The sequence below is a fragment of the Helicoverpa zea genome, chromosome 17, assembly GCF_022581195.2.
Source record: "Helicoverpa zea isolate HzStark_Cry1AcR chromosome 17, ilHelZeax1.1, whole genome shotgun sequence".
NCBI lineage: Eukaryota > Metazoa > Arthropoda > Insecta > Lepidoptera > Noctuidae > Helicoverpa > Helicoverpa zea.
The window spans coordinates 429727-450863 of NC_061468.1; the positions used below are offsets into that span (position 1 = coordinate 429727).

General features: G+C 35.9%; 2 protein-coding genes across 7 annotated transcripts in view; one reads left to right on the forward strand and one right to left on the reverse strand.

Annotated features, from left to right (window-relative positions):
* LOC124637988 (protein prickle-like) overlaps nucleotides 1-21137 on the forward strand; it is a 124561-nt gene that overhangs the window by 88144 nt on the left and 15280 nt on the right. The window lies entirely within an intron of this gene.
* Nucleotides 13398-16425, reverse strand: LOC124637989. The gene is made up of 2 exons (XM_047174756.1): nucleotides 13725-16425; nucleotides 13398-13578 (listed from the first exon to the last, which is right to left on the reverse strand). The coding sequence occupies exons 1-2, from the start codon at nucleotides 16187-16189 to the stop codon at nucleotides 13398-13400; spliced, it is 2646 nt and encodes an 881-aa protein (XP_047030712.1). The 5' UTR covers nucleotides 16190-16425.

Genomic DNA, 21137 nt, shown 5'->3' on the forward strand with positions numbered 1-21137 from the left:
AGTCCAAATTAAACCTGGTCCTCATAATACTTTAACCGCACTTAGGGGTTGCGATTTCTGAACGAAAAAACATATTTAAGAAGTCAATGCCCCCACTACGCCATCTGGCGTGCGCGCGCGCCGGTAAGGGTTAGAACCCACTGGAGTGTAACAGCGAGCAATTGAGCCGTGTTCAATTTTACATGATGAAAGTTATTTTGGCAGGTTGCTACTCAATTTACATCGTCACATTAATGATAGAAAGTTAATGATCCATTATTAATGAAACATCGATATGCATATTATTAGTTTACTTTTTTATATGTAATAAATAGGTACGCAATGTAAAGGTTTCATGATTCAGTTATACGCAGTAAATTACAATTGCTTCCAACTGTTAAGCAATTCGCAATACTTAAGTTCTCAGTTACACATATTTAACGCTGTTAGAATCACGAACATATTGGAATAATTATTGTAGTTATTTAATATTCACTGTAACATCTCTTATATTTTGATGTTAAGAATTACGAAGATGGGCTCACGTGAATCCATCTAGTGGATGCACACCCTAACGTCTTGAAACCACGTTTTACTAAATACACCCCTTAATAGCCGTACAAACTTAATTCTAAGTTTCTTAAACCATCCCCATTTAATCTTAAACCTTATTCTTTTACCATAAGATTGCTATTATCTTAAATCCCCGTTTTAAAGTAAGGGGTAGCAGAATTTTGGTAGCCCGATGATTTCTTAATCGCAATGAAATAAAGTTTAAAATAAAACATGTATTATTATGAACGTAGGGTTTTTTAAAAGATTATAAATGATAATTGCTATCATTAAATAATCGTTTAGTTGGCAATATATTGCGATAAATATCGCTTACGTTTTGTAGGGTGAACTACAAGAGGGTTCATTGTTTTCTTTATTGTACTATTTAGAAGCCCTTAGTTAATGTAAGCAGATTTAAAAAGTTATATTTTATTTAATAATTCTACATTGTGGCCCTCCTATTAATAATCAAAGAAAAAGTTAATCCAAGTTTAAACCTATGAAAATACATGTCTTTGTACTATTTTATTCCTGGTGTAACTTTAATCCGTAATTTAAGATAAGGCCTATTAGGCTGTAATCTATTTTGATTCATAGTAACTTATGAAGTAATAAAGGCTCTACTTAATAAAATCTAGTATTTAAACAATGTACTAAATCACGCAATAGCATAGAAACTTCAATTTATTTCCAATAGTAGAAAATTCAATGTCAAAGTTGTTACTAACATAGAATTCTATTGTTATCTATTATTTCCATGATCTACCTTCAGTAAATGTCTATGACTTTGACCTTATTTTCCTTGATCATTTAATATCATGGCTGAATTATCTGAAAGTTTTTTTAAATTATTACCTATTTCCGTTTCTTTTTAGTTTTTCTTAAAATGCAGGTTTATAGATACTTTCTGAACTAAAATCAAAAATCTCATTAGACACGGGATTGGTTTCGGCAATGTTAAAATAATTCTCGTATCCCACAGCTACAGTTCAAAGCTTTACATTATTTAAGAGACTTTAACATACCGAAACAATTTAAAAGCTATATAAGCGTTACAAATTCCAAGCCAACGGTAATGGAGTTCGCTCACATACTATTCCCAATTTTTGGATAGGTTTTCCGTAATCTGGTTGGAAAACGCTGAGTTTTCCCCCTCCGTGGATGTGTAGGCACGACATGTAGCGTGAGCCACGGCCTCCATTTGTCAATCTGCTCGATTAAATCTGCGCCGGATTGCCCCGACGTATTGGTAGATTGAGGAAAAATGGCCTAAACTTGGTAAAAAAATTACCGAATAATATTTTTCCCCCCAATTAACTTGTTATTTTAAAAAAATACCAGGTAATTTAATGGAATGTTAAATAAATAAAAGAACAGTTAACTATATTTACCTAATTAGAAACAAATAAGTGCCTGAATGGCGTGTTAAGTCGTTAAGTTTATAACAACCTTTCAACACATTTGCAAACATTCAACATTGAAATTAGTTTTCCCAATAAAGAAATGCCTCTTTGTAAATGCTGCATAATTATTGCATGCTATCAAACACTTAACTGTGCATAATTTACACTTTTTTAAGTGTTCACTACAGAATGTTTCGTGGAATTAATAATGCATAAACGAATTTCCAAATTCCTGCTAAATTACTTTTAACAGAAAACAAGGTCATCATACCATCAATATTTTTTGCACTAACAACCGATTTTAGAATAATGGTTAGCGAATTAATAATATACCTACCCATAGAATAAAAATTAGGTAAATCAAATTAAACACGAATCCGAAAACACAATAACTAAAAAAACTTTACTACGCCATTACTCAATGGACTCACTATACAGATCGTTGCCATCAAAAAATCTGACTAGGTGAATCATAAATCCCTACAAGGTATACTCCTGTAAGTACTATAAACCATAGTCTCCCCCCCCCCTTCCATATCCTCACGCGACCAGCAGTTCCATTAAACGGTGAAATTTGGAGATTACAATCTCCAAGACTTTTAGTACATGGTGGAAAGCTGTCGCCCTAAATTAGCCGTGCGTGCCATAAGTTAAGCTGTAAAATTTTCATTTTTATGGTAATTTTCTAAAGACTGTTCGTACCGGCCATTGACATAATTTTGAATTAGCTTTTGTAAGAAGTACTCAAAATATAAAGCTGTCGTTTAACTAAGTACGAAACAGCAATATAAAATGTAACAGTACAGAGTGTTCGAATGGATTCGTCTGGTAACGGGTTAGACACCTTTCGTCATTAATTTTACTTCAGTGTTAATGATTAGGCATAAACCCTGGAACCTGCACCGAGCAGCTGTCTATAACCACTAACCTACTTCGCACAGAAATAACAAAGTGCTCTAATGAACTGTTGGAAGTAACTGATCCTATTGAGATAACAGCATCTCCACTCATTGATAACAACTTTACGATAATGATGTTTGACTTCTGCTTAAAATTATCATCGCCTTATTTAGTGAATTGCTTATTTTTCATATCTAAGTTGGCAAGTTTAAAGACCCTTACATATAAGGCGTTTAAGTAAAGCTGTATCTACAATAGTGACAGCAACATAACATGAGTTTGAACCACCCACAGTCCAAAACAGCCATTATTCACTCGAATTAGCCTCTTACTGACCCCAAGCATCCCACATTGACCCACTCGACGCCCAAATACCACTCGAAAACTTCCAAATCAGCAAACACTTACACCGGAAAAACATCATAGACATTATTTGTGTTTGCTAGTTACGGAAGTAAAGATGTGATGGTTTTTCTGCGAGCTACGCCCCTCGCCACGTGGCAAAAGATGCTGAATATCTTCTAAAAGCGGGCCTAGTATAGACCCTTGCGGCACACCTGCCTGTCTGTACGAACTTAAGGAGTTTTGAGTCAAGGGAAAACAACCCCTATGACTTTGTCATAAGGATGAATGAAGCTGTGCTGTATTGTGGTAAGTGGCAAGCGTATATTTGGCAGGAAGAGGGTGTACATTGAATTATATTTAGTCGTAAGCTCCCTACGGTTATGATTGAACAAACGATACGTCGACAAGGTGTGCAAGACATGCTCCGCTTTCATAATATTCTCCAAATGAACTTCTTACTTATTATATGTAGGATTTATATTAGGTACAAACATCAAATTATTTCTTTTTCGGCGAAAGTGTACAATTTGGCGGCAGCTATTTGTTCTGAATTATGAGCCTTACCGTATTATTTGGGGCAATATCTTTATTGATATTACAATGTTGTTAGTTTTCTATGCGATGCTAGCACGCGAAAACAGCCTTACTGTTTATAGCCACCTTGACTGTTACCATTTTTGCACCTTCTCATTTTCGGTGCATATTGTTCATGGGCTAAAGTTTTTTCTTCGCAGACTGTTATACAGATACCACCAGGTATGTATTAAATGGCGACACGTGTACAACCTTTATCCATTTAACAATCTGTATCACTATTATTACCGTTAACTGCAAGTTTATCGTGCAGCTCAGGTACATTGTTGCTGACACATGTTTCTTGGCCAACAAGATCTATATTTCCACGTCATTCACGTTCATCATCTGTTAGTTTACTTTGGTAATCGAGTTACACAGTTGCCATTTCCCTTTCTGCCGATTTTTGCACCTTTCGTCAATTTATATCGGAAACCAATTTTATTGATCCACCATCTGTTGCGAGGTGGGCGACCTTTTCTAAAGACCCCATAGAATTTATATCTAATGTGTTTTTTTCTTTTCAGGTAAGTGTTTGCAAGTTCAAGCAAAAAATGGTGGCATTTGGCGCAGCACGTGAGTAGTGCGGTATTGTTGTGGATTAACATGGTGAATTTGTGAAATATTTGCCATTAAAATCTGAAAAGCCTTCATATCACATAAGGCGTCACTAGAAAATTACTTAAGCTTTTAAAATTCTGCAAATACTGACGATTTGTAACCCCACACATGAATCCAGACAGATTTTATGTATCGAATCGTATGTTCCAATAAGAATCTCACTTTCAAAATTTAATATTATATATTTTTCTCAATTTAAAAACTACCACGAAAGTTCAAAAATTTCTACATAATCACATTTCCAAAGCTACTCGGCCTAGTCTACAACTAACGGTACAATAACAGAAAGTGATATTTCAATTCAAAGCTTTAAATTCGATAGAAATCAATTACCGTCCACCACGGCAGCAAACACCAGGCGAAGACAGGTGTGAAGCTAGTGCAATCACGGGGATGAACTCAACTGTGAAATTACAAGGGATGGACAAAGGGCAAGGAACTGGTGATGATCGAAATAAACTCTATGAGGAAGGTTATAAACAAATGAATATCGATAAAAGGCTGAAGACTGGAGTAAACCTTTATGTAATTTTGATATTCATGATGAAATCTTTGTCAAATTCAATGTGTCATTAAATTATGGCAAGGCTAGAATGTGATTGGCTATTCTATAAGAGATTCTAATCTTTGTGTTAGTTTCGGTGTTTCTCATATAGAAAACCCGGTCTCAAATATGGCTCAAATATTGACGAGTTGTGGTATAATATAAAACATATTATAATGGATATTTATGATTAACCTCTTTATGAAGCTCTTTAGGTATATACCTACTAACTACTAGTGATTTTATCTAGGTTACCCAATTACAACAAATACCAATTGATTGCCAATAAACATGTTGACATCGTTAATTTTCCTAAACTTTTACCAAATTGCCCGATTATAATTTAGTTTGTAAAGCTTCTTGTTTTTTGTAAGACTCCAAAACTTCTGGGCAGGTCATTCCATAAATTAAATAATAAAAACAAATAAATTTTTTCACCATCTTGTCTATGATTGCGTGCTGATAACAGACATTGTAGGACCGTGAAGTTGACCTTCATTTTCATGGAAATAAATATCATTAGTTCAATTAACAGTTGTAGTGCACATCGCTTACATTTTCCGATCACCATTAATTTAAAGTCAGTCTGTATTTACTATGAAATGTCACATCTGGCGTTTTAAATTGTAAAACTGTGGTAAATATTCGCCTGTGGCTTGATTCTTGAGTTTAATTGTGAAGGAACATATCCTGTCTGTACCTACTTATGTTTTTTTCTAATTAATTGCTTTAAATAATTCATTATTTAAAATATTGTATTTTTATAAAGATAATAAATTGATCCCCCTGTGCGATTTTCATAACCAAATTGGATTTAAATTGGGTCCCCTCTAAACTGATCCATTTGACTTGTATAGCTTTTATAATAGAGATTACTTAGCCTTTCGTTCAAAAATTTGCTAGGGGACGAAAGCATACCCCTAATATTAAGATTTTTACCACAATACCTGCAACATAAACATATGTAGGCCGAAAGGGCAGACTAAGGTCAGGCACACATAAGCCGACAATTTATATTATAGTGATGGTTTATCTGAAACAAAATAATATATTATGAGCGACATAATTTGGGGCGAATTTGGTGAAACGCGAAGGTCGACTGGTCTCCGAGTAATTACTAGTGCCTAGGCTAGGCACGCCATCGCACCACGCCTAGCGAAAATTAGATGGAATTAAATTAGGAGACCTGCACACACTTGCAACTTTTTGGCAAGGCATTCTGTTCATTAATTTAACGAAACTCTACTTTTTTTGCTACTACCGTATCATGGAAAACTTCAAACATGAAACTTAAATTGAAAACGATTGAACAAAACGTGACCGTGACACAAAAGTGCGTCCACTACATAATGGACCAGACAATCTACATCTCCCATGTTCCCTATTGACACAGGGCTGTTGTCTCGTACGTGACACTCGTTGTGAGAATCCTCGGTTGGCGCTAACCACGCCATTGTCCACTCCTCGAGACACACAGACACACAGACAGAACAAACAACTCATTGAGGGAACATCGATGAATGAACACACAATGATTGATCACCTCTTTCTTTGCTTTCCCTCCAAATGTTCGATTTGTGTTATGTAAGACTTTCTTGTGAATGTGGAAAAGTGTATTTCTTGTGAAGGAAAATATTTCTTCTGTATTGGTTAAGTAAAATTTTGGGATTGCCGAATCTAAACTTTATTAGACTGATATAAATTACCTACTATTGCTATATAGTCAACAAATATTTTCCTCGTTAAAATGAAACATCAACGACTTTATTGAACAATAGTAAAACACTAACTTTGCATTTACAATTAAAATAAATCGTGTCCAGACGCACGACTTCAATAAAATAAGTTATCAATCAAAATAATAATAAAGTCGCGCGATTGTGTCGTTCGTTCGTAAACAGCCTTAGTGTCACGCATTTATTTTTATGATCCCCAGACGATGTTAGATATCTAATATCCGAAGCCTAATATTTAATAGCATTACGTTTTAGGACCAACCTAATAACAATTCATTTATGAGCAATAAGATTTCTTCAATCAGCACTCAAGTCTACAATTCTGTTTTAACTTCTAAATACTCGCATATAGAAAGGTAGGTAAACTGAAAATTAGTGACTATTCAATGGACGCCGAGATTAACTGATCAACTGTTAAAGTGTATTTAGGTACTGTGATATTCTAGAGGATAGCTTAAATTAGGTTAAAACCCTTCAAGCAAAAAGCAAATGACTTTTTAATAAAATACAATTACAATATAATTGTACTTGTAGTCATCGCGTGAGGTCTAGTTTTATAGTACCTAAGCACTATACAATAAGCTATAATAGCTTCGGCCCTAGATCCACAATCTCCTGATACAATCATACCTTTTCAGCCACAATTACACAAGTGTAAGGAAAATTACCACGAATTGTAGCCTTCATCGAAAACAGCTTATTATTTGTTCTATCAAATAATTATTAGGCTTAAGGTTTTTTCTAAGAAATATTGTCCTAAATTGTGTTTTATGTGATTGTAAGAGCACACTGCAAACTTTTAGTCGGCCGATAATTTGTTTGGGCTCATAAATCAGTATGAAGATGAATCAAACCGACTGAAAACTTTGGAATCAAGAGTTTATTTTTTATAAATCTCTACCATCGGGCTACTAAATATTGCCCTAAATAATGTTTTAGGTGATTGTAACTCAGATGTCTATCTCGATTCTTATAAGATAAAAGGAGGACGATGTTAAAGTGATTCCAGCTAACATTGGCATTACTCCTCAACTCCATTTACGGAAAAAGGTATCTAAACAAGATCAGATTTATATTTTTTATATTAAAATCGGCTCAGTTTTGTTAACTTAAATGTGTTATACGCAACACTTCGCCACAACTTAGCGAGAACTTGGCTCATCCGAATATATCACGGCTCTCAAACTGCCAATACACAAGAATATTGTTAATTTATTATTATTGCCGATCATTTACGTCTTATTATCAAAACAAACACTCGGATCAGAGTTAAAATCGAAAATCTGACGACAAAGTTATCTTTGCGGTTGTGAAACTAAATATTGCCTTGGAAATGTTCTGTAAAGCAAGTTTGGTAATATAAAACATAAGTTGGTCGGGTTGCACTGAATGATTCACACACTAAATGGGTCAATTCATTATCTGTGTCCTGATCTGATAAAGGATCGTTATATATTTATTTCGTTTTTTATTTTGTATTGGACGGTACATTCCAGGCACTCTTGATCGGAGTTACGAAATGAGTTCACTTTTTGGATGCGGCACTCTTTTGCTGCCAAATATTTCTTTTAGGGAATCTAAATGTATTAATCACTTTATGCAACAATGATATATATTATGAAAACTGCAATAATTGATCTTCTGACAACACTTCCCCGAACAATTCTTATATTCTTCTAAAACCTCATGCCTCTTGTAATCATGTACCTCCCCAAAACTATCTCTTCACCACTTCACCATTGCATCTTAAAAACCACTACCTCATCCAAATATTCTGAGCTCCCCAGCGTCCCTGTTCTCGGAACACAATACATTGAATCTCGCTTAGCACCGCACCGCGCACCGCTGCGCCGAAAACGATAAAAACACTCGTGAACCATCGCACCTATATGCGCAGGCGCCGACGAACAATGAGTTAGAGGGTCTAGATATGCCAAGGATGAAGTGCGCTCTGGATTAGAAATTTTGAGCGTAGTTCTCAAAGAATTTAAATACACAGTAGCAAATATTTTCTATTCAAGGAAATTATGTAGAAGAATGTAAAAATATGCTAGGTCATTTATTTTATTAATGTTTAAGAAAAAAGTATCATAAAATACAACATAGTTCTATGAAACGTATTTAACCATGCTTCTATTAGTCCCATTGTGGATAGCTGCCCCTAATAATTCTGCTTTGGATACTTTGCAATCTACTATTTGCGCTGGAGTCATCAGTTCATGTTAACAAAAACGCATTTTTTTCAGACCAACTTTAAATCCCATAGAATTGTATGCAATCATTTCTAGAACACATACAACTTCAATAGTCAGTTCCAGCTTCATTAATTCAGTGTGGGATTCCACAGGGCGCCAGAGGCCTTATCTGTGCGCCACGGTCCGGCCGGTGGTCACCCAGATCCCCAGATATAACTGCCAGATAGCGCTAAACGATCGCGATACCCTTATCCGAGGGTATTAATGATTTCATTAGATACCCACTTTATACACGCAATCTTAGAATTTGGAATCTAGATATAGGATGTTTTGAGGTCTGTTCTTGGTGGTATAGTAAATGAGCATGTTAGATATGTATTCTTCTAGTTTTACAAAACGTTTTTTTTATTATATTATAAAAATATACTGAAGTTATCGCGATTGACGGTTGTTCGGAAAATTCTAACCAGATTGAGCTATTTTTTAAATAAGAAATTAGTTATTATAATAAGTAAAAGAACTGCCTGCTTGTTGGCTGTAGGATATCTATAACAGATCAATTTCGATCGTGGTCAATATCTACCTAAATATTCCACAAACTTAAGTCTTTCAATTAATTAATAATTCAGCTACTATCCTGAACTTTCAAATTACAACCGAAACACAATATAGCATAAATTATTAAAAGAGTCAAGCACGTGATGTGTAAACAATGTATTAAGCTCACAATAGGCACAATAATCGGCCATTGTTTGGACAGGATTCATCAAAACTGTGGCGTTTCTGACTGCATTTCTATGATCCTTAAATCGATATTACATCTCATTGCCATGTTTACGATGGAATAATAAATAATCTTTCCTCCTTCCTTTTCTTAACAATAGTGCTAGCCTACGTAATGATACTTGGGACATATGTATTAATACCTACCATCTGTAAGAGCTTTTATAACTCCCTAGTCTTCCCAAATGCTAGTCAGTTACAATCTTATTCTTTGTATACACGAAAGCAACTCCATGTCGTTAGATATCATTTATTACTTGAAGTACTACACCGATTAAGATGCTATTTCCTATTTAGACCACCTCTGCTTTATTAAGACACAAGACCAAAATTATCCTCAAAGCGTCAATTAAAAATAAAAAAACCCTTTATTTATACTATTCCAAGACGTCAATTCAACTGCCCTAAACATCAAACAAACCCTAGAACCCACTAAAACTCAATCCTAACTCGATCAGCTTCGTCACAATAGTTGGTCATGCACCGCACACGCCGCTACGTGCCCGCCCTGGCTGCGTAAGGGCATTTGCATCGATTTCCGCCACCACAAACACACCGACACTCACCGACACTAACTATGAGGATATGGAGCTGGACTGAGGAATGGGAATATCACGAGCTTAAACTTTGACCTAGAAGATGGTATGAGTCATTGGTTGATGATATGTGCAGTTTCCTTTAAGACCTATGTATGTTCGGTTGTATCATCGATGTGCATATCATGTGTAGTTTAGGTGCCAAACTTATCACCATTATAATTGAAACCTTTGTCAAAACTGAGGCAAATCAGATCAAATCATGCCTGGCACGTGTATCACATCGTATACGTGTATCATATCGTATTTGCTCACCAATTTGACACCCAAAGCTTTACATCTATCTTAAGTTCTTCACCAAAAAACGCCATCAATATTATAATGAGTAGGTACCCATTGAATCATCAAAGACAATACTAACATAGTGAGACGGTACATAATCAAGTAAACGTTATTCGTACGATATTGATCGCATCCTCTGCATCTGATTCATGCTCATGCTGCACAGGAAGCCTCCCGACTTTACTGCCTTCACATAGGATGTTGTAATGGACGTAATACGCATTATTATACTCGTTTCCGTATTGATAGAGTATAATGTTTGTCTGGTTATTTGGACAGGTGTACAGCTCAATATAGTCACACACTGAACTTTATTAATGGTGTCTTAATCATAATAATGCTGCATTAATGACTTTTACACATTGATAGGATTAAGAGACCCTAGTAAATAAAAGGCTCTAGAAAGAACAAAGGTAGGTTTTAGTCAGATCTTTTCTGCACAAGATAGAAGAATGACACATTCACGCTTATGCTTGAACGAATATGTATAAGGGAGTTTGAAATTAGCTGTGTTGACTGTACAATAATAAGATCTTCGTACACCACTCTTATCACGCTACGATTTAAATCACAAACACAAAAGCCCATCAAACAGAAAATTGACCTCCAAAAAAGATATAGAGTTTTTAAAATAAAATGCATTGAGCCCCATAAGGTGCTTACAACACAATCGTACAAAAACGACTCAAATGGCGCTCAAAAATAAAATTAAGATATTCAAAAGTAACCCTTTGCCTGACAGCGCGTCATAATCCGCTTTATCAAGATCCATCTTAAATAAACCTTGAAGTAATTTAAACTCTACGCCTTCGATATAAAGTTTATTATAACTTTTTGAAAGGGTTGATATAAAATAAACAATCATTGAAATGCCCTCACAAAGTGGCCTCAACAATTTTCGTATACAAATGATATTAAAGGCGTTACCTTATTAGTTGTTTTCGGATATAAAAACTCACACCTTTTTATAGATTTTTTATGAAAAAATAATAATGGTAGGTACATTGCCACCCTGGTGGGTACAATCGAAAGAATACATGTGCACTGAGAGAATCATATCTAAACTGCTTAGGTGTCGAAATAGTAATACTTCTGTTATTAGAATCCCCAGTGGTCTATAACGATTTTTTTCTAAACACAAACTAAACATAATTCGCCATCAAACCATTTTTTTTTAGTTTAACAACGAAGCTACACAAGTCTATGAAGTGTAGTTTATTTGTCAAATAATTGATAAGATTGCTACCACGTGCCGAGGGTGGTGATTAGATAAACCAATATTAGCTTCTCAATAATAAACATATTTTTTCTTGTTGTATCAAGGCAGGTGCTCCTTTATGTTAAGGTTTTCTGTTTTTATTATGTGTCACTTCCTTGGATTAATCTTATCGTGCCTAGACTTTGTTGTACCCTGTATTTTTTAAGGTATTTTTTATCAACATGACCACCGGTAGTTCTAGACATCGATGTTTTATACAGCATAAACTTACGATAAGCGATAACTTTTGATTAGCAAAGTACACATATTGTAGCACGTTGCGGTTACACTTAGTGTCCGACAAATCAACAAGACCCTAGAACGACAAAGTCCACCATATCAACGACAGCTAATTAACATCGCTATCAAACATTAAGCGGCGCAGTAAAAGAGAAACTGCACAATTTCTCAGAAATCAATTGAAACGTAAGATATTTTTTATGGCCACTTCCTTCCCACGTCCATTCGCAACAATACTTACAATTTCACCTAAACAAACAGTCAGACATGATCTTACGGAGCCGTGGCAAATATTTAACGGTAGATAAATTAGTAGACTCGCAGCTCCCAGACGCCCCGGTGGGCCGAGCGTCCACCACCACAAAAACCTATTGTATTTTTACCTTATTATTGAATTTACACCTCGGCTGTGGGACAACAGTGCTGATTCTAACTGCCATGTCCGAATGCGCGAAAAAAATCTTTAAAGAGATAATCGAAAACTGTCACAAGGAGTTTTATTGTTACCATCCGGTGTTTAGGAAGTACACTGTAGCCAGAGTGTTTGGAAATTGTTTCTTTAGATAACTGCGGTTTCTATTTTTTTTGTTTTTCCTATATCCCATGTATTGCTTGCCTTATTGCCAGAAATAGCATACTTTGTTCTTATTTAACCTTGGTCTGATTATCCTAAAAACTATAAAACTTCGTATATTTTTTTCAATCATTCAATCAAATTCATGACCCAACAATACAATGGACATTTATTGTCATTTTACTACATCTTTACTTAAACGCTATATTATCTCGACAATGGGCGAATCGTTCGCAACTATAATATCATTATAACGCTTCACCTCAAACCTGACATAATTACATATAATGTTGCTTTCCTCCATTGTGATGCATCGACGGAATTTTATGCCCATTTCACTATAATGGGTGTCCCTAAGGGCCGTACAAACAAGCATGATGGATGCGCTGCGGCACACACAAAAGACCCATTGACAGCATTCACGTAGCCCTACGTCCAATTATAACGAAAACGTAAAGTCTGTGTCCACCCGCGCCGATATCGACCCACTGTGCCAGAAAAAATCTACCCAACTCGCCGGTTTGATTGTCAATAAAATACACAGTGGAAAACACATATAATTTATTTTAGTCAGACAAACATCAAATAAATTCCGTAATTGCTTGCAAATTGTTTCGGATACTGAAATATTGACAATATTATGTGACATTGGAATACAAATTAATTCGACCATCTCAATTGTTGCAAAAGTTTTGAATCTATTTTCACAAAAAGCATGCTAACACCATTAACAAAGCATACTTTTTAATTTTAAAGTTTATGATAACTTCTATATGTCTACGAGCAAGATAGCCAGCGACTGGCAGGACTAGTCTACCGGAGCAGCACGTTCCCGGAGGGGACGTCTCGCGGCATGCCCTGCTGCTTGGCACAGCTCTGCTGGTGCAGCTCGCAGCAGTAGGCCCTGGTGAACCTCTGGCCGCAGCACTGGCACGTGAACAGACCGGGCCGCGCGTGCCGCAGGTCCAGCGTGTGGCGGCATACACAACAATCCCTGACAAAAAGAAAATTGTAATATTATCAGAATAAGAAACTTTATCTTGGGAAGTAACTCCTAATTATCACTGACTATAATGTCGGTTATGGCAACTAGACATCAACATTGTACATGGGGTTAGAAAAAAAACAGGATACAATTACTTTGTCTTTCCCAAATTATGTTTTTCAATGTGGTCACTGAGCTCCGAGGGGCGGCCGAACGCGGCGCCGCAGATGTTGCAGATGTAGTGCGACACGCCCTGCGCCGCCGGCAGCGGCAGCAGCGACTGGTACGAGATGCTGTTCAGGTGCGGCACGTACGACAGCAGCTGCTTCACCGTCTCCGTGGACACCCTCAGCAGAGCCAGAAAGCCCAGAGGATCAGTATTCACAGCTATAGTCATCTGCTGGTGCTCCTGATTCATTCTACTACTCAGTGGTATATCTGTAATTACAGTCGCGCTTACAGATTTGAATTTAGCTTTAGACAGAGAATTTGTTACTTCGGTCGATCGATCTCTAGTTGGAATATCAAATGTTATATTCACTGAGCAATCGTGTCTCTCGTTACGAAGCTTCAGCAATTCTTCAATGTCTCTCTTAACTTTATCACTCTTTTTCATTTCTTCTAATAATATTCTGGAAGTACTGGAGTCTCTGTGTCTTCTCAGATCACTCGGTCCAACTTCAGTAATTGCTACACTCCTGGAACTGCTGTGTACCACTCCAACTAAATGTTCTTCATTTTTGATAAACCCGTATGGGTCACTTCGATGACGGTTTAAATCATTTCCGCTATTGGTAACCGTTGTGGTACAACGAGATACTGCAGTAGTTTTTCTGGCCGAAAGTATTTTATTTTTCTTCACTTTAATTTCCGACATTATCGAGTTGATAGATTTCATTATACCATCAATTTTTGCTTCAATTGTAGTTAAAGTTCTAAGTTTTGTATCTTCGTCGTTTTGTCGCATTTTTTCTTTTAACCTTGAAATGTTATCAGTGACTTTTTTAAATTTTTCTTTAAATGATTCAGATTGTTTAAGTTCATATTCGTTGCTAGGTTCTTTTTGTTTATTACGAAATTTTTCGACCATTTTATTTTTGAAATCTTCTAGCTTTTTGGAACCCTCGTCCTTATCAAATTTAGGAGGATTGACTTTCTTTTTATCTTTAGAAGGTGTCGGTTTCTCCAGTTGTTTTTGTTGCAATGGTGTTGCTACATCCCTGTCCATTGTATTTGTACCTTTATTAAATGGATAATATATTCCATCTTCATCTGGGGATGGTTCTGGCTTAATCTCGGTTGTAAACTCTAATTCTTCCTTAACATCCGGTAGAAGGTTTTCATTTTCGTATCGAGCAGACGGAGTGGGGTTCCCTGATTTTATAGTTTCATCTGTTTGACTTTGCGTCATTGAATTACTTGGTGGTGATGGCGTTCTTATTGTTGGGCTCAAAGGGTGAATAGGATACGGTCTTGTAGTTCCTTGTAATTTATCAAACGAATATTTTTGATCATTCTCGATAACTATAGTATTTCCACGATAATATCTAGGTCTAGAGCCAAATTCATATGAATAACCCTGGCTTAATCTTTCTTTATTCCATTTAAGCATACAAGCCTGGGAAGATGTAGGGTAACAAATGCGGTTATTTTCGTAAGCAAACATTCTGACATCAGGTACACTAGAGTCGTAATCGCATAAATACCCCCTTAATGCACTTGTTGGTGTATAACCCCCGTATAGATCATCGAGCAAATGTTGACAGGGGTTTGACTGAGGCCAGTGGCTTCTCACATTATAAAAATCGTCTATCGTCGCCGGAGGGTTGTAATCTCCTGGTACATACTGAGGTGATATTGTATTTGGTTCGTTACTGTAATACCTGTGCTTATTCTTCAAATCATTGATGTAGTTGTTCCATGCCTCTCTACGTTTTTCTCTTTCCCGCGCAATCACTAATTTCCTAACCAGTGTCTGTAACCTAGCATTTCTTTGCATAGTTTTATATATGAATTGTTGGTTATACATATTTAGTAATGGACGGCAGTATGTAGTTTTCTCACAACGTTTGTTTCCATCTGGTCGTGGCTCCGTCATAATCTCATCGTTAGACAAGGCTCTTTGGTTGTTATTTTGCTGATCATATTCACCAAACCTAACTTTATGATCATATTGTGATGTTTTCTTCACATCTCTTGAACAACTCACATATTCAGTATTAAATACATTTGTCGACATGCTAACCATTGGCTGTGAGACTGTTCTCGGATGTCCAGCTAAAAAAGCTTCGTGTATCTCATTGTATTCGTCATTCACAATAACATTTCCGTTGAACGGATAATTTTTCAGAATATCATTTACGATTTCCCTAGACGGCGAAGCAGTGAGTTCTTGAGTTTGTCTATTATCGTGATAATCAAATTGTCTATTATCGTGATAATCAAATTCTTCATTTTTCCGTTTACTGTTAGTCTGTTCTTTTGCGTCACCGGTTTGACCTCCGACTGTATGGAAAGGGTTTACGTTGTTAACAAAAAGATGTCCTGCATGAGATTCGTAATATCGGCTGGCAATGTGTTCACGATAATTCAAAGGTTTCCTCTTATCTTTCGAATCCATTATTCATGTCACAGAAAATTTATGATGGCCGAGTTATGACATTTTTATTTTGAGAGAAGAAATAATTGCTGTCAATTTGAGGTTTAGACAATGAGTACTTTACTTCGAACCTTTTTGGTCATAAAAGAAGTTTATTGTCTGAATTAAAATTGTTGACAACAAACCTCGTCACAAGATCATTCAAGGAAAACCTCAAAGTGTAGACTCACGCATGAAACATTCAAATCTGTACAAAAACGCGAGGAATCAGCTATAAACTTATGAATTTAAAGTCTCAAAAATAAAGAGGTTTTAGTAGAAGTGAATACCGCTCACAATACTGTACCGAGCGAGTGTGTGGCCGGGCGACAACCCGCAATCAGGACCACCCAAATATAAGCGCAATATTCTTTACTTATACACTTTATACTTATGATTTCATTAAGTAAAGTGTCGTTAATGATGTCAATAAAATCTCTGTAAAATAATTACTTTAATTCGTTTGAAACGAAGTAAATTGTGGCATTAAGAAGCTCATGTTCGGAAAAAAGCTGTTACATTTGTAATTATTTATTTAATAGCTTCTGCCAACAGCAACTTGAGGGAACTGCTTTCCGCACCTGGATAAAAAGGCTGCATGATGTAGAGGTACAATCATACACAGTTAACATTAGAGTTAAAATTTTAATTACAGTTAGATAGATTCAATGACTACAGTATAAATAAATCGGAACTCTTCAATGTTCAGCAAGAAACATGATTATGATACTGACCCCTAAAACTCTGCAGCCTGAACCTCACAATTCCACGTAAATTACTACAATATTTATTAAAAGATCTTAAACTATAATACAAATATCACTAAACCAACAAAAAGTTATTGAAAACGATTAAAAAGCAATAAAGAATCAATTACGAAGTATCCAGACAGCGAGGGTAGAATGTAAAAAACTGAAGATTATCGAAAGCAGTAGGTACAGCATTATACAATCTATTTAGATAACGCATCGACACGAGACAATTTTTTACATACTTCGCTTTTTTATCAATTTACAAAGTTATGACCGCTTTTTTAGGGTTACGTGAAAACTCCTGAATTGCTTAAAAAGGTTTCTTCATACCATTTCAAATATAGATAAACAACATTTCGTATGTTATGGAAACTGGACCTAGATCTTTATCTACTTAGTACCCAGACTTTATTGAACTCATGTGTCAATTAATTGTTTCATTTGCTAGCAAAATAAATCTACTAAGTATTTCATAACTGCTGCAAAATAAGTATGCATGCATGCTAAAACGGTTTTCCGATTTCTATTTTAGGTTCGTTAAAAATTTTTTTTTTTTCCTTGAATCAAAATAAAACCTACAGAACTCCTGCCCAACTTTTGCATTTTTATTAGTTTCTTTACAAGTGTGACACGCCCGCTCTGGTTCGCAGCTTGTCCCGCGATTATGTTAATCATCACTTAGAATATTCATTGAAAAAAACACACCCTTATACTTTATCTTATATTGTTGCTTTTACTGTTCTATTTGACATGTCCGAGCCTTCGTGTCTGCCTGTCATCTGTCGGTGACTCGGGTTTTTTATACCAATTGTTATTGTGTAATGAATATTTAAATGGGGCACGTTTCGGCTAAAGAATAGGACCTTAAGTATGTTATCCTTATTCTCCATCAACTTTTAAACTTCCATTGATATGATTGCCTTTCTAAGCAAATAAAATACGCTTTTATATTACGTCACTCTCCATGCTAAATAAACGAAACGGAAAAACCACAGAGCAATACTATTCACCCTTTATCGAATTAAGGGCATATCTTTAGTACCTAAAACTTAAACAAATCCCCTACACTTAATTCCAATTGTGTTTATTGAATTGCCCAATTTTCTGCGAACACCGCAGAATAAACAAATCAAATCATAAAGAGCGTCCTTCGGAGGGGTCACCTTAGCGCGACGGGCTTAATAGCCCACCCTGGAGTACTCCTTACTGGTAACCCTTGGAAAAAAACACTTCCTTGACTACAAGAATTTTATTATTTGTTTCCTATACAAAGAGTTTTGCCGTCCGTCGGAAGCATAGAGATCCCGAACAAAAACTGCGATGTAGTAGCTGTGAAGTAGGTTCGTGACTTTGTCGAAAGCTTTTGGTAGGAAATCGTTCAGTCTAGACGACTGTATAGCTAGCAAGGTGAAGGTCGCAGCCTGCTGCGCCGTCTCTATGGGGATGAATACAAAGTGAGATGATTGTAAATTAACTCATGTATTCAAATAAGTAATTTCATTTTCATTAGAAACTATTTGTCTTGTAGGATTCTTACAAAAATCTGACCTAGAAAATACCTGATATTAACATTCTATAAGATATTTACAAATTGTGATTCGAATATTTCAATATTTATTAAGTACAATGTAAATAAATGTACAATTCCAGTTAGAACTAACAAAACAATAAATAACACAAGCCATTAAATTCAAAGAAAGAAGAAGAGCTACCAAACATTCAAAAAATTTTAACGAGTTGCATCCAAAATTGAGTCATAAAAATGGTCAACCTGCATGGTTGACCAATTAAGCCATCTAGTGGGCCCTGGAACAACACAGCCGGCCATACAGAGCTATCGCCGATAAGATAGCAATAACGGGCCGCAGTTCCCACGGCGACGAACAATGTGTACGGATAGATAAAGAATTACTTCAGCAAAATAAAGGAGTTGTGTTTGCTTGTGTCATAAATGGCGATATGTTGAAAGGTGGTGTTTCTTTCGCTTGTAACCTAATTTTGCTTTAGTTTTCAGACGCGGTTTTTACTGCCTTAGATGCAATGGATACTAGAGTCCTAACATCTGCCCTTTAACTGACAGCAAAATCAATTGTATCTGCTTTTTATATGCTAAAGTTTGGAAAACATAAAAATATTTTGTTAGCTCTCTTTATCAATACACCGCCTAAATATTGACAAAGTTTCGAAGCTTGTGGCGGAATGTTCCACATTGATGGTGACGAGCCAACAATAGTGTACCTCTGTTCGTCGACTTTGTTCCGCCGACGAGCATAATCTCCGAAACTTCACATTCCTCACATAAAATCGTGGTGCGAACAAAAAATCTTTGTGATTCCGATTTTACTGAGAAGGGATCTGTACCCGCGACGGTTTATTGATAGATTCTGTTCAATGTGGTTACTTTCAAATTCTATGATTTAATGTGGATGTCTGAGTTTTATATCTCGCTTAAGCACTGTTTATTAATTTATTTTAACTAACACTTGTAGCAGTTGACCTTTCAGCAACATATTTGCCTTCATCTATCGGTATATACAGATTGGATAGGAATTCCGGATTCAAAATTTTCCAAAACCCTACATCATTCGTGCCTTAATTGGCCCTAACGTGAGAGCATCTAGTTAATTCAACCGCCATCCAAAGAACCCTAATTCCTAAGCAGCCGGTGCGAGAATCTCTGCCGCGACACAATAATGCTTACCTATGAATAATAACATCAAATAAAAAAACACTCGGGACTGAAGCACAATCGTACACGCTTGTAGACAAACCATTATATAAATACAATGACATGTTGTTGTCCCTCTCTGGCGCCAGTATTTGAAGGCACTCGTTTTATTTTCCATCTCATTCATCTGAATTAGCTTTATGCTTAATTTATAATGTTAAATCTGGTGATTATGTTTATTTAGTTCAAAAAAGAAAGGTATAATACTTCTTTAGTCACAAGGCAGTTCGATTTACGGAATGCATAATAAATATCAAAATGTTATCAGGCCAATTAATTCAAATTCCCACCTTCGAAATTCACATCGAAAAACAATTAAAATTCCTTTGAGACCTCAACAAGGTCACATGCCCCGCATACCCTGAGGACCAGGTCCCGATTGAAATGGAACATATTCTCAACATGGCTGCCGACAAAAACCATTTATTTCAATATAATTTAAATAGGGTTCGGTGTGACCACGCCCACTGTGAATTAGAATACCGATGTTGAAGATGCAATACAAAAATTCCACTTCAAAAAAGCGGGCTGGCTTAATTTCGACATTCCTGAGAGTCTGAGCACCTCTGAGATTTTAGGAACCTAAGTTATAAGGTGGAATGCAGAAAAAGCATTTTGATCCTCACTTGAAATGTGTGTTAATAATTTTGCTCTGGTTTGAATACGTGACTCTAGTCACCAACGCATCGGCATGTTTACTGGCATGGAGAGTTTATTTATCATTTCTTGCTACAAATCATATATTTTGTTAATTGGATATCTACTAATTGAGCAATATGGCAAAATGATTCTGTTAATACACTTTTTACCCGACCTAAGCCTTACTCATGTGTGGAATGCAAAACTTTCGAGTTCGTTAATTGAGTTTCGTTTCGTTCGCTTACTCGACGTTCCATTGCTATTTCAATCATTATTTGCCCAAGTCTTATGCTCGTAGGAGTACGACACTTTTATTAGTTTTATAAATATATAACTTTTATTGCTACTTAGAACCCTAACTCTTTTGCTAATAATAAAAAAGCAAAACTTTTTGAACTCATTTTTCTAAAGTAGTGGACCACGCACAGTTTCCCCGAAGCAAAAGATTCAAAATAAATCAACACTATCTTCCCCACAGATAACAAAAATAAACACCAAACCAATCAATTAGTCAGTCCGTAAAGTCAATTGGATTAGATTCCACAGCCACAGCCCAAAAAAAGAAAAAAAAACTTAGGAAAGGCGCTATGGCCTCCACTTTTAATTATCGTTTACCGACGCATTGTTTAGCGTGAAAAAAAAGATAAAGAAACAAAAAAGTTAAAAGAATATAAAGTTGTCGAAGATAGAAGTGATCCATTTGGTGTTGGGACGTAAATCTACCCCGGGCTATCAGTTACACCGACTGCTGCAGATAAAAATAATTATTGCCCATCTCTGTTTCTTGATAATTAGAAAATTATCTTCTAAT